The sequence below is a fragment of the Uloborus diversus genome, chromosome 7 (genome assembly GCF_026930045.1).
Source record: "Uloborus diversus isolate 005 chromosome 7, Udiv.v.3.1, whole genome shotgun sequence".
In the NCBI taxonomy this organism is placed as follows: Eukaryota; Metazoa; Arthropoda; class Arachnida; order Araneae; family Uloboridae; genus Uloborus; species Uloborus diversus.
This window is the reverse complement of record NC_072737.1, coordinates 64,967,186-64,986,202: the sequence shown is the minus strand read 5'-3', so window position 1 is coordinate 64,986,202 and position 19,017 is coordinate 64,967,186. Positions and strand designations below refer to the sequence as shown.

Below are 19,017 nucleotides of genomic sequence, written 5' to 3'. Positions count from 1 at the left end.
ATTGTCAAATGTCCCAAAACTACGTCGAAGAACTATGGCTGCAACTGACTTAAATTGAATATTTTCATTTTAAAATATACATACGTAGATAGCGTAAGCTGCATTTAGTAAATAAATATTCAAAATTTAAAGGCCTAGCTCAAGTTCAAATACATATATATTGTTGCTGTATCTTCAGAAACTAGAGCCAATGCACCGACGCATCAGCTTCAGTTCAGCCATTTTGGATCGGATTTTTCACTGTTGCGGAGCTAGGGTTACCACGCAAAGTTTCAGGTTTTGCCAAATTGGCTAAAAATAATATTTTATTTCATATAAAATTCACGTGCAGCTTATGATTCTTCGCAGTAAAAAATCTCAAAACGCGATAACTCGATAGAAAATACAACCACTCAAACTCGCATTCCGATCCAAAATGGCTGATCTTAAGCTGAAGCGTCGACTCGTCTATACTGCCGTGTGCAGGTAACTGCAAATTTTTCATTTTTCATTTTTTTGCATTTTTGTCATCTATTGTACGTTATCTTTATTGTATACTAGCCGCCTGCGGCGACCAGCTGGTTCGCCTTCTTTCGCAATTCGCCTTTCTGTGCAAGCAGCCACCTACGGCGGCTGTTTGGTGAACTTGTCATTCAGCAGTATCAATCAATCCATCTCTTTTTTTTTGTGCCATTCACATTTTTACGCCAAGATTGCCGCCTTCGGCGGCTATTTACCTTTACGATCTATCTCTAAATTTTGTTATCCATCTCTATTTATTTTAACCTCCCCGCCCATTTCCAAATAAAAACAAAAATCTTTCAAAAAACAGCTTTTTTTTTTATTTAAGTAAAGCAAAAGAAAAAAAAATCTCAAAATCCCCGTAGTAGTGCAAAAAGTAGTGTTTGACAAACATAAAAAAATCTCGCTGTTTTTATTGAATTAAATTCGCACAACCATGAAATGTAACGTAATATAAATACAGCAAAAGGTCCAGTTTGGGAGGGGGGGGGAATGCAAAAAAAAAAGAAAAAATGCAATCCCTAAATAAAACAAAAAAAAAGAAAAAAGAAAAAAAGCAAGCGCTGCCGGAAAAACACGTAGTCATCACGTCATAAAATGTAGAAGAAAGCTATATAGTTAAAAAAAAAGATTAACATTGCTTGCGATTAAGATTCCATCGTAAATATCGAATCGAAATCCAAGTAGTGACGTCACAAGTATAAAAGATTGAAGAACGCTTTTTCGACCGATGCGTGAAAAGACATAATGTGTTCAGCATTAAAAAAATTGTAAAAAAAAAAAAAAAAAAAATCCGTATTTTTAAGAACTTTTTTTTTCTGAAGAGGGCAAAATGTTTTTACTATTACCAACTTAAAATTTATAAATGAGGCTTTGATTCTTCTCGCAGGATGATATTAGAAAAAAAAAGCCCTGGAAAAAATGCAAATTAAAGGTTTTTTCAAAAATTCAAAAAAAAAAAAAAAATAAATAAATAAATAAATATTGCTCAATTTTCAAAATTTTTTTCATTCATCATATTTAAAATTAAATTTTCTACACTATAGTACAAAAAATATTTGTATGGTGCGATTGGTTCGGGGTCTGTGAGGTAAAAAGTACTAAAAAGTGCAAAAAAACACATAAAACATTAAATAACTTTTTTTCTAATTAAAATATCAAAAATCGAAGCCCGAGGTGCACATCCTCGGCAAAAACTGCACCAGTATACCAAATTTGATCTTTCTAGGCCTTACCGTTTTCCCGGGATGCGCGCCACACACACACACACAAACATCTTATTTTATTATATGTATAGAAGCTCGCTTATTTGGTTTCCGCTGAAAAAAAGGCGCGAAAAAGACATCTAATTCTAACATTTCCCTATTATTAGTATTGAATCCAAAACACGTTTCTTCAAATATCTTGAAACCTCATTTCTGCAGATACTGCCGTTTACCTGCACACGGCAGTATATAGTGGAAGTATCAAAAAATAACTTGGTTTTCAGAACAATTCAAGCAAAGATTAAATAATCCTGCAATCATTGCAAAGATGGGATTTCAAGCTATGGAGTCACATTCTTCGGATATGCTGAAACGCTTTTTGATATTACTAAGATACTTTTATTAAGAACTAAGTACAGTCTGACCAACGATGAGATGGAAAGGCAAACATCCGGTTTAGTGGTGGAAATGGACACATCTATAAGTTTTGAGGGGTGGTAGTTTGTTTGTCACAGATATGTGCTTCTGCCTCTTAATGGGGTTGTTTCCTTTAGTCAAAAGTACTATTTTTAGTCACTGAAATTGATAGAATAAACAAAATAAAAAAAATAACATGGAGAGAGAAAAAGCTTTTATTTTCCCAACGCTTAATTTTTAATTAATGCTTTAAAATGTCCGATTTTGAAAACAAGGCGTGGTCTTTATGACGTCACAAATGATGTACTTTGGCGCATCTCCACTGGCACGCTGAATGCTTTCTATTGCTGTCTACCGTGTTTTCAACCTATGGTAATTTAGTAGCGAATTAAATATTGTGCTCTGTGCTAATGGCATCAGTAAATGACATTTCATCATTTGTGATGTCATATGCAGAAGCATAAACAATGAAAATGCACCGTTTACAATAGATGTTAAGCTTTGTCAAATCATTTTAAAAAGGTTAAATCCTACGTTTTTAAGCATGCTCTTTCAGAAAAAAATACTTTTAAAATTTAAAGGACAACCCAATTGTAGTACTCAGTCGACGATATTTGAGAGCTAACTTTTTTGCTGTGGAAGAACAACAATGTTTCAAAAATGTGTCTTGTATTTAGAAACATTCATCACAGTAAAAAATCCTCGAAGTTTATACAATAAAACAAGAAATAAATCGATTGAAACACAGCTTTCTCCCCAAGAGAGCGAAACAATGAATCTATACGCTAATGAGCAAGTTGAGTGACTTTGACAGACCTTCGCAGTGTCGCTCGAAGGTTTTTCCTGCAGCTTCAAAAATCGTTGTTTTGCTCGTTTTTTTTTTTTTTTTTTTTTGAACTTCCGTCATTTATTGCAACTCTAGCAAAATTAATGTCTTTTTTTTTTGCTCTTTATTTTTAAAAAACATTATTAAATAAAAACAAAAAACCCGACTGCATAGGAGCCAAAAAAAACTAAAAACAAAAATGTATAAGCCCAGTAGTTTAGAATGTATTACGTATTACTGAATAACTACACCGTTGAAATAGTTTTATAACCGTACACAGATAAGACAAATCATAAATTCAAAGCAGAATAGAAGGATTAACAGTCGGTTCCCCTACCTTTCTAATTCAAGGAACCCCGTAAAATTTTAATGGGCGGTAACATATCATGAAAAGCATTAAAAAGAATTTTATATCTATATACTCGAACAATGCTATATACTGTTTAATCTACCAAAATATGTCTGTATCTAGTCTTATCTATGTCTATCTCTCTCTTTGTTAATAAAAGTGCATTTTGAAAGAAGGGACGTACTTGCATCCCTTTTGGCTACGCGACTCATATAAATTTTCCGATGAATGAAGGAAATCTCTAAAACTTGTTTCACTACCACCGTACTGTCCGTACGGGAAAACCACCTAACCATCTAATGTCGCCGCTATTATTGATCAGAATTTATGATAGGGGACATTAATGATACGCTATACAATGGACCCGATTTTACGGTTTCTGTCGGAGCAGTGATAAAAAAAACTGTACAAGAGGGGAAACGTAAAATTGGGGCTGGTTTAAAAATTTAGGCATCTTGTTTAAAAATGCACTCTTGTCCCATGAAGTAGTGGAATAAGAGTTAATTTATTGCACTACTTATCCCATGAAGTAGTGCTGCTGCTTTATACAAATTTCACACGGATTGCGAAAGTTTTACACTTCGTCAAATTGCTTTACACTTCGTCAAATTAAACTGTGTGAACTGTAGAATTTTAAAAGGTAGATGAAAGACTAACAAAACTGAAAGAAGACGAGTGTTAAAAGTAGTTTTTTATTCAACTATAAAACATAACTAGTTTTTCATCAGGGGTGCCCATCCCCCCTCCTCAAGTTCAATGGCGCAAACTCCCCCCCCCTTTCAAATTTTTCTCAATCCTTTTTTATTTTTTAGCTCTCTTTTTTATTTTATATATATTTTTATTTTTTTTAAATATTATTTATTTATTTATTTATTTATTTTTAACTATTATTTCATCAGAAAAATCTTGTGCTACGCCAATGACATACACACAGATACGCATACCAATTAAACAAATGAATGAAATAAAATATAAACAGGATAAAATAAATTAAATAATTTAAATTAAATATAAATCAATAAATAAATTTAGATAAATTAATTTAAAAAATTGAAATATTCCCCAAACAAATTTGGATGGCGCCAACTTGACTCATAATCCATACCCCTCCCCTGTGCGCACCCCTGTATTTCAGCAAGGGGGTGATTACAACTTGCAGCCGCTCATTGGTTACAAAAAGCCCGAAGCAAACTAGTACATAAGCTCTTAAAAGTGGCAACAAAAAAAAAAAAAAAAAAAAGGCTCCACAAATCTTGACATATGCATGTGACTCAGAAAAAGTAAAAATAAGTATATTATACTCGAAAAACGATTGTAAGAATCACACAAAGATCTTCTTCCTTTTTAATATGACAAATATTTAAACAAAATAGCCTAAATATAGTTAGTTAATGTGTCTTGGAATCTCTCAACAAACTTTGTAACGATTTCCTTTTACATCCCAATTCGTGATGTTTATTGAATCGATCCCACGAGGTTTTGTTGGACATCATAAATTAGCTGCAGCTTTTGACGGGGTAAACACATTTATTAGTTGTGCTGACAATCCTTGGCCTTCGGAAGAAGTAAAGATAGCAAGCGACCTTAAAGTTCAGGACACTTCGTGTTGTGACTGCTCCTTGTATCAACATAACTATGGCAACACGATTTTTTTCCCCATTTAGAATAATGGATGCTTCTCTGTGGTATCTCGTTGATTCGCGAAAAAGATATACCTTAAGAGGAGTAGTGTACTGGTGCCCTAAATTGAGTTAATATTTATAAAACACAGGTTGAGGAAAGAAAACATTTTGGATGAGTAAACCCCAATGTGAGTTAGGTTAATAGGAAATGTAAAAGGTTTTCGTTAATAAGTTTATTCCTGTGAATCAGGGCAGAAAAGAAATTAGATTTTTTTTTTTTCGATTCCTTTTCTCGGTAATTAAATGAAAAATAAGGATTTCGTCGACAAAATTATTTCAATGTTGTCAGTGTAATATCATATCTCTGTTCTCTGTCAACAAATTTTAAAGCAACTTTTAAATAAATAAATAAATAAGTATATATATATATATCAACATCTCATAGTTTTCCCTGCCTATGGGGAGTCCCCTGAAGAAGCCCCAAGGTGTTGTAAGATTTTGGTTGAAAAATAATTTTTAATCCTTCTTGTTCAAATTTTCTATTTCTAATTATATATATATATATATATATATATATATATATATATATATATATATATATATATATATATATATATATATATATATACACTCAAGAGCCAAAACATTATGACCACCCCTACATTTTGCAATAAACTCGCCTGGATGACGTGGAAGGCACATGATCAGGTGGAAATGGTATTTAACTGCTGCTGGAGAGTCTGAATAATCATTCTTTCACTTAAACGTCTGTGTGTGATGGGAAAGGCTGCGGATCTAAACGACTTTAATAGAGTGCAGATTGTAATGGCTCGAAGGCTCGGAACAAGTATTTCAGAAACTGCACGACTCGTGGGCTGTTCGCAACCTACAGTTGTTAGTACTTATGCAAAGTGGATAAATGTCGATGAAACCAGCAGTAGACGACATGGTATTGGACGTCCACACGCTATCGAAGAAAACGGTCGTCGGAGACTGTCTCGCATAGTGAAGCAAAACCGGAGCCAAATAGTGGCTCAGCCGACAGCCCAATACAGTGCAGGGCCAAGTAGAATAGTATCGGAGCACACTGTTCAGCGGACACTGTTGGATATGGGGCTACGCAGCTAACACCCCACTCGTGTGCCTTTGCTGACCAAGCGTCACGGCCAACTGCGCCTGCGCATGGCCCGGGAAGATCGCGACTGGTCCATGGATCAGTGGGAGAGAGTTGCCTGGTCAGATGAATCACGTTTTGTCATGCATCACGGCGATGGCCGTGTCAGGATACGCTTTTTTCCGGGCGAACAGTTGCTCCCTCAATATACAGTAGGCCATACACAGGCCGGTGGTGGCGGTATTATGCTTTGGGGGACGTTCTCTTGGGCGTCTCTGGGACCCATGGTTGTGGTACAGCAGACCCTGAATGCCACAGGGTATCTGAACATCATTGCGGACCAGTTGCACCCTTACATGATCTCTGTTTTTCCAACTGGAAATGGAATGCTTCAACAGGACAACGCCCCGTGTCACAACGCAAAAATTGTGTTGGAGTGGTTCGAGGAACATGATGCTGAATTCCTGTTCATGTCCTGGCCGCCTAACTCACCGGATCTCACTCCGATAGAACAAATTTGGGATGTCATGAGACGGCAGCTCAGAGTTCAAAGACCACCAATTCGCAATATCTCGGATTTGCGTGACAATTGCTTAAACATCTGGTGCAATCTGTCTCCGGCCATCTGCCAAGGACTTGTGGCATCCATACCAAGGCGGGTTGAAGCTGTGTTGCGCGTCCAAGGCGGATCAACACGTTATTAACAGGTGGTCGTAATGTTTTGGCTCTTGAGTGTGTATATATATATACAGTCGGACCTCCATATATCGAAGTAGCAAATTGCCGGGAAAAAATTCGATACATAGAAATTCCGATACATGGAATCGATCTTATTTTATCATAAAAGTATCCTAAAACATTGAAATTAAAGCTAATTTTCTTGTATGAAACCCAATTTCTAATTTGTACGAGCATCGGATTAAACGAAAGTTAAGAATGAAAAAATTAACAGAAATTACACCTTTGCGCCTTCATATATCTTCATTCTTCAGTAATTCAACTTGATCCGCAACATTAGGGTATTTTCGTTTTGACAATGTAATCGAGAGAAAAGTAAAAAACCAATCAACTTAACCTGAATGATTTTTATTGAAGCTAAAAAGAAATAAAAATGATAATCAACAGACAAAAGGGATAACTTGAAACTGATTTTACAGTGTTACTGGTTGCAACTAAGATTTGAAAATGAACTTGACGGAATTTAAGAACTCCAAAACGTAACAACGACCTATCTTCACACCCCTACCCCAGATTCCTTTTGAGTTTCATAGCAACCTCAGTGAACATAATTTTCTCCCTAACCTTCATTTTTCATGAGACAAACAGTCTAAAGTGGAAAAAAAAATCTACGAATGTCTCAAGAAAAATTTCGATATATAGAGATTTTTTCGATATATAGAAAATTTCGTTACATGGAACTTCGTCGATATATGGAGATATATGGAGTTCGATATATATATATATATATATATATATATATATATATATAAAAGGGGTGATCAGAAACGCATTAAATTTTTTTAAACCTTACATTTATTGACACACATCACATAAATGTTCAAAAACATGGGGAGTTTAGAATGAAATATCTATATTAATCTTCTTTATCGGGGGGGGCACGGCAGTGCTCCCGCCAAGTCGAGAGCGAAGCAAACACTGCCGTACCATCCTTTACTGGAACCATTTCGCCACATTTTCAGGCCATTATTTGAGAACCTTCTGATGAGACCAGAGCGCAGAAATTTTCGTCATCCAGTAAACTATAATCACATACTTAAAATTCGAAATTTCAAGTCTGTAAGTCATTTAGTTCCGAAGTTAAGCGAAAGCAAAGTTTCGCATTTATGACACTCACTCACTCACGATCATCAAAATAGAGCTAGTACTTCCCATAAACTCAGAGAGGTGAAATTTGGTACAGAGTTAGGGTTTAATGGCCACATAAAGAGAAAATTATAAAAACTAGGATAATCCAAGATCTGGAGTGACCCTAATTAGAAAACACAAGAGCCCAACCAAACTATTAGAGATCGACATACCGCCTTTACAAAAAGTATTCAACTTGGTTGACCGCTTCATTTGATGTCAAAAATCTAAAGTCTGAAGTATCTAATGAAGAACCCTCAGCTGGTCTCAGCTGTATTAGAGATATGGTAATGCCCCCTTCTACTATTGGTGCATAAAAAAATCGACTGTCATTGCAAAAGTCCAGCGTAGTGGGACACATCTTCTAATTTAATCTAGCCTAACTTTTGTCTACTTGAACATTACACAAATTAAATGTTTCTACAAAAAGAAGTGAAATCCCACCAAAAACATTCTGTAAAAAACTAGCCAAGTCTCGATGGAGCTGCTTGTTTATCTCTAAAAAGTAATGAAATCCAGACAAAGTCATGACAAGTCTATGGTTCCTTACTGCGATTTCTTCATTATTATAGTTAATGTTGTGTGACTTGGCCGTTAAAGGGTACACAAGGGCAGTGGCGTACTGGGCCGCCGGGATACCGGGAAAATTCCCGGTGCGCCGGTGCCTCAGTCTTTTTTTTTATTATTATTATTTATGAATTTTGTACCGGATATTGCGGCATTTGGTACCATAAGATTTATCGTATGAGCTGAACAAATGAGACGACTTAACATCATAAAACTACGTACCATCCCTTTTTAAAATCAAAGTTACCTTCTTCCATCGGTTTAATCAAAATCGTTAATGTAAAATGCTTTTTTCATTCCCGTCCAAATCTACCTCCTTCATCCAAGGAATAAAATGGCTGCGGAGTTTTCCCCTCCTTTTTTTAAAAATAAAAATGACCTCAGAGGATTTTTTTTTTAATTTGAAGTATCAATTCGCGAATCTAACAATAAGTAGCCATTCAGCGCCGACTTGAATTCAGTTGAAACTATAAACCTTTCCCCTAAAAATTTTTAATAATGCCGTGGCTTCCAGATTTTTTTGAACCAAGGCGCCTATCTCAGACATCTAACTTTCGTACGGCGTCCATCTCTCTATAACTCGGTGACAAAGCCAGGGTTTTTAGTCCTGATGGGGGAAGGGGAAGGGCTAAGGTCAAAATTTTTATGTTGTCTTGATGACGCTTCCAACGAAGCAAAAGAAAGGCAAAAACTTCGGTTTCGCTAAGTGCGGACGGGGATTGAGGCTGCAGCCTCATACACATACACACGCACATAGCTCCTTTGGATACCAGGGATATAACTCAACGCCTTACCCCAACATTATTAAAGATCGCCAAAATTTCCATTTAAAGTACTTCAATTTCGAAAATTTTCAGGGGGTAGCACCTAGATGACCTACATCATAAACGATCGTTTGAAATTTAACATATTGGACTTCAATTTCAGAAACTTACTAGAGGAGCCACCCTACCTTCAGCGAAATTATAATTTCCCGAAATTATAATTAATTGTCTACACTTTCGTTTTAGCTGTTCAATTTCGAAAACTTTCCAGAAGAGAATCCCCGAACACCATCCCGTCCTCTTAAGTTATCAAAGACAGCATACAGTTATGTCATTTAAGGCTTCAAATGCGAAAAATTTCCACAGAAAAGTTTTGAAACGCATGCCTTTCTCTAGAGTCAGCAAAAATGGCCTACAAATACGATGTTTGAACTTTAAATTTCGAAAGCTTTCCGGGGACGAACCACCGTATTCACTTTATTAAAGATGATCTAATGTTTTGTAAAGACCTCAATTTCGAAACTTTTTTGAAGAAGCGCTTAGGGCCGTCGCCAACATCCACCAGTTTTTCAGAAATGGAGCCGCCAATTTCTGAAAGTGATTAAAAACAGCAAAAGAAAAAAAAAAGAAGAAAATCTTCGCAATCTTTAAGAATTGAAATTGTAATAATCAATGAACTAAAGAAATAAAAGTGACAAAAAGTATTTTTTCTGCCAAATTTAAAAAGAAAATGAAATATTCGCATATTATTGAGAAACATCCAAGTTCCTGCATAATAATTCACCCAACTGAAGTAGGCTGAAATTATACGTTTCAAACACTTTTGATTGGAAAAAAAAAAAAAAATAGCGTATCGTTACAAACCTATTACAAGATTTAGTTCAATAAAAAAATGAATAGATAAATAATATAATAGCATTATGTAGGCCGCTGGAATATGTTTTAAAAAGAAAACAAGTTAAAATAAAATAACAAAACAAGTATAAAAAAAGTAGTGAACGAGTTTTAAATAATGTAATGAATTAATAATAAATTCTCAGTGTTTGAATGCTTTAACTTGAAGGTAAACCAAAACTTTATCCCGAGTTTTAGGAGACATGATGTTTAAATTAAAATAAAGTGGAGGGGAAAAAAGACTCTAGAGACATTACTCCAAAATGTGAAAAGTTTTCTCTTTGGAGTCGCAAACTCTTGTATTTCAAATAAATGAAAATATCAGGCTGGAAATTTAAAATTTCATTTTCGAAAAACTAAAGCACTCAAATGGGTTTAGAAAAGAAAATTGGGGGAGCATTTTCCACTACATTTTTACCAATAATAAAAACAAATGCGTAAAAAGAGAGAAGAAAGCGGAAGAGTGGGAAGTAACCGAACCTTATATTCCTTCGTTTTTGGTCGCCAAAGGTAGCCGAGAAGCGTGTTTTTTCAATTTTGATAGAATTCCGAGGAAGAGTTCCCTAACCACAGTCGCCTACAGTCACCAAAGACGGCCTAAAATTACTTATTTAGGTCTTCAATTTCAAAAAACTTCTAGGAGAGCGCCCCACTCAAATATTCGAGAAACGCAACCACCCCATCATCCTAAATCGTTTAAAATTTCGGTTTTAGGACTTAAATTTCTAAAAATTCTAGAAGTCCCTGAACCTCCCTTCCCCCTAATATCACCAAAGATAGTCGTTTTTAGGGCTTAAATTTCTAAAAATTCCAGAGGTTCCCGAACCTCCTTTCCCTTCTAATATCATCAAAGACGGTCTAAAAATATGGTCGTTTTTAAGATTTCAATTCTGAAAAGATTTCCGGGAGGAGCTCCCAAACTGCCTAATACATCGTCGAAGATAGTCTGCAATTTTTTCCTGGAATTTCAATTTTAGAAAATTTCCGAAGGAAAGCCTCCGAACCTCTCTGCCCACTGATATTACCAATGCTCGTCTAAAAACTGTGTTTTAGGAGCTAACCTTGAAACCTTTCTTAGGGAACGATCCTATCACTAGCTCTAAAATCATTAAAGATCGTCTTAAATTTTGTTTAAGGGTTTGAATTTCGAAAGGGTTCGGGGGAGAGCTCTCGGGAACTCCTCTCCCTTACATCATTGAAAGTCAACTGAAATAAAGTTTTTAGAGCCTCAAATTCGGAAAAAAGGCCCGTCCACTTAGCATTACCAAAGATAACCTACAATCGTGGTTTAAAGACTTCACCTGCGAAAAATTGCCGTTTTTATGTCGAAAAACGCGTTACGTTCGAAAAATTCCCGAGAGTGGGTGCCCGAAACTATCCTCCCCTAATATCACCGCAAATAGTCCAATTGCCTTTTTACCGCTTCAACTTCGGGGAAGATCCAACCATCCTTTCTAAAATAATTGGATATAATCCACAATTGCGTTTTTAAAGTTTCAATTTCGAAATAGGTCTGGGAGCATCATCGAACTTTTTCGGCTCGTAACATTACCAAAGATAATCTAGAGATAATCTTTAGATATCGCAGTTTTAGAAGAATATTTAGAGATCGTCTAAAACTGCGTTTTAGGGGCTACAATCTCGAAAAATTTCCCGGGGAGAGCCCCGGACCCCCCCCCCCCCTCTTTATTAGGATGATTGTAGATAACAATTGAACTTTAACTTTTCGATCCCGAAAAATAGACGAGGGAGCGCTCTCTATCCTCTTCCCCTTCAAACTCCTCTTTTTACTCGTTTCTTATTTATAAAAAAACTCGTCCAAAGTTTCATTTTTAGAAGTTCTAACTTCGAAACCACCCCTCCCCCTAAAACACTCCTCTTTCTACCATCACCGAAGGAAGTAAAAAAATTTCCCTCATTTCGACAAAAAAAAGGGGGGGGGCGCAAAAGTTTCAGTTGTCTTAGGGCGTTGAAGATTATCTACTCCTCGGATAGAAAGTTCATCAAGTTTAACTTTTTAGTTGGACTTGGTGAATGGGAGGGGGGGGGGGGTGCGAAAATAGAACAAGGCGCCTGTCAAGTGTTTTTCCCGGTACACATTTTTGACCCAGTACGCCACTGCACAAGGGTATAAAACCAGGTGCTCCATGACACCATTGCACCAATCTGTCGCCAGAACCGCTACCCATTGGCGATGGAAAATTGGCAATTGAAAAACGTGTAAACAAAATTGTCTTGTATCCACTAACGTATAAAGAATGTTTAACGGCCAAGTCACACAACATTAACTATAATAATAAAGAAATCGCAGTAAGGAACCTTAGACTTGTCATGACTTTGTCTAGATTTCATTACTTTTTAGAGATAAACAAGCAGCTCCATCGAGACTTGGCTAGTTTTTTACAGAATGTTTTTGGTAGGATCTTCTTTACTAATAATAAAGCTGAATGTCCCTCTGTCTGTCAGGATCTCTGTGACGCGCATAACGCCTAGACCGTTCGGCCGATTTTCATGAAATGTGGCACAAAGTTAGTTTGTGCCATGGAGGTGTGCACCTCGAAGCGATTTTTCGAAAATTCGATGCGGTTCTTTTTCTATTCCAATTTTAAGAACAAAATTATCATAAGATGGACGAGTAAATTACGAAATTATCATAACATGAAACCGTAACATGGGCACAAGCCAATTGGCGAGAAAATTCACCATACATTATTTGTAAATATACTTGCGAACCGAAAGACCTTTTAATTTTCTATTACGGGCAAAGCCGTGCGGGTACCACTAGTTATAAATAAATTCATTTAAATCTATCAGCCATTCAATGTGTGTCCTATCATTGAAAATTACAGTCGTCAGACGATGTAAATCACCCGGTACAGGATTGGAAAACATTTCGGAAAGTACCACTTTTAACTGGGCTAAAAAAGCTGGCTGATCTCTATACAAAAATTCAACTAACCCTACAGTAAAAAGTCACACGGTGTAAGATCTGGAGACCATAGAAGCATACATGCACTAATTATCGACAAAGCACATGGCTGTCTCCAAACGTCGACCTCACATGTGTTGTAGCAGGAATATGTTGTATGTGCGGAGGCGCTTCAACATGCTTAAAAGTTATTGAATGAAGTGTTTGTCTTTCTTGCAAATAAGGAATAACTTTTTTTAGTGGCGCTTCATATGGTTCACCTTTGACAGAAACAGATTGAAATGCTTCACCATGCAGCTCTTAGAAGAAAAATCAGCCATCAATTCAATTCCAGAGTCACCTTTCGGTCGAAAACATAACTAATATTTGAATGAAATTTCATTATACACGAAAAACCCATGTTTCTAAACATTTATATGCAATCTCAATAGCTTTGTCATAAAAAGTTCAATAACGATAAGGTTTTGAAAAGTCTACTGACTTTTGGATCGCTCTGTACACCAAGTGTGCAAGTATAAAATGCAAATTTCAGGCAACAGATGTTGAATTAGTGCAGTTTGTGCTGTACAGATTTGATAGTGCGCTATTTTGCTGTGCCATCAACTAGTGCTACACACAGCTTGGAAAAATGTGTACGTAATAGTGTGTTGTTACGTTTAATATATCGAAGTTTGTACCGAACAAAGACTATTCGCGGAGTGCATTTATTTCTTTTGTATTCATTTGAGGGAAACTGCTGCCAAATCATACTGATTACTTCGAGCAGTTTATGCTGAATATGGCAGAACGCAAGAAACGTGACAATGATGCTTTCGGAGTCTCAAATGTGGAGCATTTGGCAGAAAGATGATGCTCTTTGTTTGGTTGCACCAGAGGGCGTGGTCTGTTATGAGTTACTTGGTCCTTTTACATACGAATCAGCAAAAGAACGGTGTCAGAAGAGTTTTAAAGGTTTATTTATTAACTTACCACGCAGTGGTTACTAGTAAAACTGAAAAAATACACTCAAACCTTTTTTTTTGCGGTCTTTTTTCCGTGCGTTTTCTTTTTCTTTTTTTCTTTTTTCTTTTTGATGCGATTTTTTTTTTTTTTTTTTGCGCGGCTTATGAAAATTTCAATCAGCTTATTAACGAAATTATTTATAAAACGAGTGCGAGGTAGTTTCTTCAAGTGACGACAGGGGCACCCCAATGGGAGGTCACTGTGATCTCCCAATAACTTCTTTATTCGAGAAATTTTGTCTCGCTATTCGGCAAAATTATCATCACTTGGTTTCATTTGATTTCGCTTAAAGAAGCAATTCCTAGTTATTTCGCAAGTTTTTTGGGTTATTTTCGACGCGAGACATTTTTTTTTTTTGCGGTTCTTATCCTCCGCATAGGAGAAATATTTTTTTACTGTGTTGCATTTTTTCTATGCGGTCCCTATTCCGCACAAAAATAGGTTTGGGTATAATGGCAATCTGAAACTAAGTCTATTGGTATCAAGAGCACTTACAAATCTATACATCTTTATGGCCCAAACTGTTCAGAGCATATTCTTATTCAATGAGAAACTTTTTTTTTCTTGTTGGAAGTTCGACCCGAAACTCTGTTCACTCTCGTGCCTTCTCTTTTATGCGAATAATTTTCATTCGGAATGCGATAGTTGAAAACAGCATTGTCATTACAGCACTTTACAGAAGTAATTTTTTGTCCATTGGGAATTCTTTTTAAGCAATCAACATTGATTTGAGAAACCTTAGTAGAAAAACTGTAGGCAAAAATAGAGCTTCGGAAAGAAACAAAATTCCCCAAAAAAAGAATCTACATTTTTTCAGAAATTTCATTCTAAAATCTGAGATAGAGGATAAGGTTATATTGAAATTCAGATTATACTGCGAAAAACAATTAATGTGTAAAAAAAATTAAACGATACACATACAAGCAATTCTAAGAGATATTTTGTTGGTCGCTCAGTAATGGTAATAAATTAGATATAAGAGACAAACAATTACTACACACCATTTCATGTTAAAAGCCGCAGCAATGCTACGTTTGCTAAAATATTTCACTCGATATATGACACTAAAATTTCTCTATCATTCAATGATTCATTTTCTAAGAAATATATTGCTATTTTCCTGTCTTACGAATCCCAAAACCTACTGCACTTTTATGATGCTTTTCTATGGTTTCAACAAGATTTCCACCAGGAAAATGTAAACAGGCAAAGTGAATGAAATGACTGGTAAAAATATTCATCTAGGTTCGCAATTTGTCATGCTTTAGATTTTTTTCTGCTTTTATGAGTAACAGGGGTAAAGATAATGCTAGGAAATGGATAAAGGGATGTTCTTCATTTAGTGAAAGGAAAAGGGCTATTCCGTATAACTGGAAAATATTTCCATCTCAAAACAAAATTATCTTTAAATTTCAGTCGATGAATTCACTTTCGATGAAGAAAATATTGCACCAACTTCACCAACTTCATTTACTAAGTTAAGTAAAGTCACAAAACTGCTTTATAAGATTTTTATTTATTTACTTATTTAGCACTCTATTCTGAATAATTTAACAACAGCTCTTCCAAAACGTTTCCTTCACATTGCAACCTTCAGGAAAGTAATGTTTTTGTATAAGTGATCAAGAAAAACAAAAACGTTTTATTTCAAAATTTCTTGCTCAATTTTATCTGTAGAGTCATTTTCAAGCCCAATTATCTCCAGAGTTCGAAATGTTGGTTTGAAGTTTTGCGTCGAAAGACTGAGAATGGGGTTCCCTCTCAAGTCGACACTTTGCAAAGAAGGCATCTCGTAAAATATGTCATCAGGCAGCCGTCTAATGTCATTGTTTCTGAAATATAACAGACAATAGTTAATGCTAAAATAGGAGTCAGAAATTATAATGCTCCAAGCTGATGTTTAACCAATGCAATTACATAGGAATCTAATAAAATCTAGAGTAAAAATACGCTTTCACTCTGATTAACAGACATTTAGTCAGAGGTTTTACGTCTGAACAAGTTCTGCATCTAGATCCTGATATAGGGAGATACCTCAATTGCAGCGTCAATTAGAAAATTTTAACGACATAAAAGATTAATAGAGGGAAATGTGTAAAAATGGGCATTTGGTGTAAAATGGGCAATTCGCCCTAAGTGACTATGCAGGTGCTGAAGATTCCAGGGCTGCAGACAATGCCTGTTGCTGGTAAAAAATAATAATAAAAAGAGAGTTGGATCCATTCTTTGAATTATTACGTATGCAGCTTGAATCATTGCAGGAATTATTTATTCTGGGCTGCAAACGTTCGACAAGTGTCTGAATCATGTGGCTAAATTAAAATAATTTCAGTGATGTATGGAAACTGGAGTATCTAAGCTACTTCATAAATATACCTTTAGTCACTCAACCTTTTACCTTACATGGGAATAGTGAAAATCAGGGCTGTGTATAACCAGACTTATGCTTCAAAGAGGGTTTTACTAAACACATTTTTCGTGAAATGTATGCTGTCAGTTGAATTTGATTTCTTCATATATTCTATTGATTTTACAAATTTTAGCAAATGTAAAAAATGATGTATCTATTCACTAAAGAAAAAACTGATATAGAACTTCCTTGTACCCATATTAATCGATGTCTTTCCGATAACTCAAAAGAGTAGATGTGTGAAATCATATACGCACATTCAAAGTAATATTTCTTAAATTCATTCCTTGACTACAATAAAAACATGATAAATGTAAAATTTAACCCTTGAAAAGTTAAACTGTTTCGATGTCTTTGAATTTGAAGAAAAACTACCTTTTTTTTTGTAAGAAAAAATGTTTGTAAAAACTAAAAAATAAAAAAATAAATGCTGCAGATTCAACTTTGAGTTAAATTTTTCAAGATTAATTTCATTTTCATATGAAATTGAAAAAAAAAATAATAATTAAATGGTAGAAATTTAAAAAATAAAATTGTAATAATAAGTTTTTGAGCAATAAAAGTATTTTGAAAAGCACCTCTTCGAATGCTTTTGAAAAGAAATTGGAGGGAGTTTGAACCCTAAAAACCCACCCCTCGAGTACAACCATCGTGCAAACCTTCCTTGGGTGGTTTTGATGAAAATATGGGTGCCTATTACCGCTACATCCCTGCTTTTAGTTAAACGAGTGCTTTAAAACTTCAGGACTAGAATGACGTTGTATCAAGATATTTAATCATTGTAAGTATATTAAATCCTGAGCTAAATTAAATATTTCACCCGTTTCAAATGAAAAATGAGAAATTTAGCCCCTTTCCCATGCCACGGCTGAGGATTACGAGTATTTGTATAGCTGGTAGAAACATATGACATGTAATTTGACGTGCATTGAATCTTGAACTCAAGTAAATATCTACTCTTTACAAACGGATAATGAGGCATACTGTCCGATCTTTTAAAGCAAAACCTTACTCGAATTTGCGCATGCGTCAGGTCTCTTCTGATTTTATCAAAACAGGGGTGATAGCAAGAAGGAAATAACGAGCAAGCAAAAGTTGAATGCATCGGGAAGTGTGCTTTCTTAAACCATCACCCCTTTTTCAATTGGAGCCGTTCGCAGCTGCTAGTCGCGGAGTTCGAGAACAGACAGTACAGTTCCTTTTCAGCACCACGTAAGAGAAGAAATACAGATTGAGATTTCGTTCGTTTGAATGACAAGAATCGACTGCGCTTGACGTTTCAAACAGGACTATATATTGAGTACAAAGAGTATTGCTTAATCTATTGTTGCGATTGTTATATTTGTACGCGTATAGTTGCACTTCAGCTCAGAGATTTAAAGCGTTCGCATTTGTTTTTTATGCATTTGAATACAAATAACTATCATGTATCTTAACATAAAGTATGAATTTTCAAAAGCAAATTTTGTAGTTAAAAATGATAATTTGTACACATTGCAGGTGTGACGTAGAAAGCTCCTCTCTCAATATGTATAAGTTGATATTTAAGTTCAAAAAAAAAAAAAAGAACTTCAGGAAATTGATATTATTTTTACGATACATGATGGTGCCAAGCATTCCCGCTAGACAGCAGTAATTCAAAAATCCGATTTTTTTAGAGGAATTTTTCGAAAAACAACCAATTAGTGAATTATTTGTTTTGTCGATAAAAGTGCTAAAATAAAACTTCATAATGAGGCCTTACTTTTGTAGTATTATGAAGTATCAAGGAAGTACTCGAAAAAAAAACACCCCCAAAGAAACTTTATTTATGACACTAGGACTTACCATGTTAAAATAAACGGGTTTTTTTCTGATTAAAAACACAATTGTGGTTCAGAATTTTGCAATGCGTTTGCATTATATATTCTTGGAAATTTGAGAGAGAACTCCCTCGAGGCAAGGCGTCATTCAAAAACCACATTAATTTTTGTCACAGGGGGATCATGCACACGACTTTCGCTTTATCATCATAACGTACTACTTAACTGAGAGAAGAAGGCCTCCATTGCGCTTTGATATGCATTAAAGCAATGCTTTAAAAAAAAAAAAAAAACTAAATAAATCGCTTTTTTGAAACAACCGCCACAATGTAAAAGGTTTGTTTACTTTTTACTAAAGCGTTAAAAAAAATCTGAATTTAACTGCAAATATATACGTTTAAATGTCACCCGTGCAACAATCGATTGAGCTGTATCTGGTTCAATAGTTTTGTCGTTCTACTTTTAAAAATCCAGGGATCTTGCAGAACATCAAATTTGCATGATATTCACGTCTTATTTATGAAGTTTGATGAATTATTGAGAACGTTTCGGCGTTCCTACAAAAAATTCTTTTGAGAAATAATGTATATGGTTAAAAGCTAAGTTAAAATTTTCTGCTTTTAATTGCAAACATATAAGTTTAAATATCACTCATGCAACAATCGATTGAGCAATATCAGGTTCAATAGTTTTGTTGTTCTACTTTTAAAAATATAAAGACCTTGCAGAACATCATATTTTTCGGATAT

General features: G+C 35.2%; 1 protein-coding gene across 1 annotated transcript in view; it reads right to left on the bottom strand.

Moving 5' to 3' along the window:
• Nucleotides 1–15,560: 15,560 nt before the first annotated feature.
• The window catches only part of LOC129226481 (uncharacterized), a 44,048-nt gene continuing 40,591 nt past the window's right edge, over nucleotides 15,561–19,017 (bottom strand). Inside the window, exon 5 of the mRNA XM_054861092.1 lies at nucleotides 15,561–15,888. Coding sequence (XP_054717067.1) covers nucleotides 15,699–15,888 — 190 coding nt within the window. The 3' untranslated portion in view covers nucleotides 15,561–15,698. The remainder of the gene's footprint in view (nucleotides 15,889–19,017) is intronic.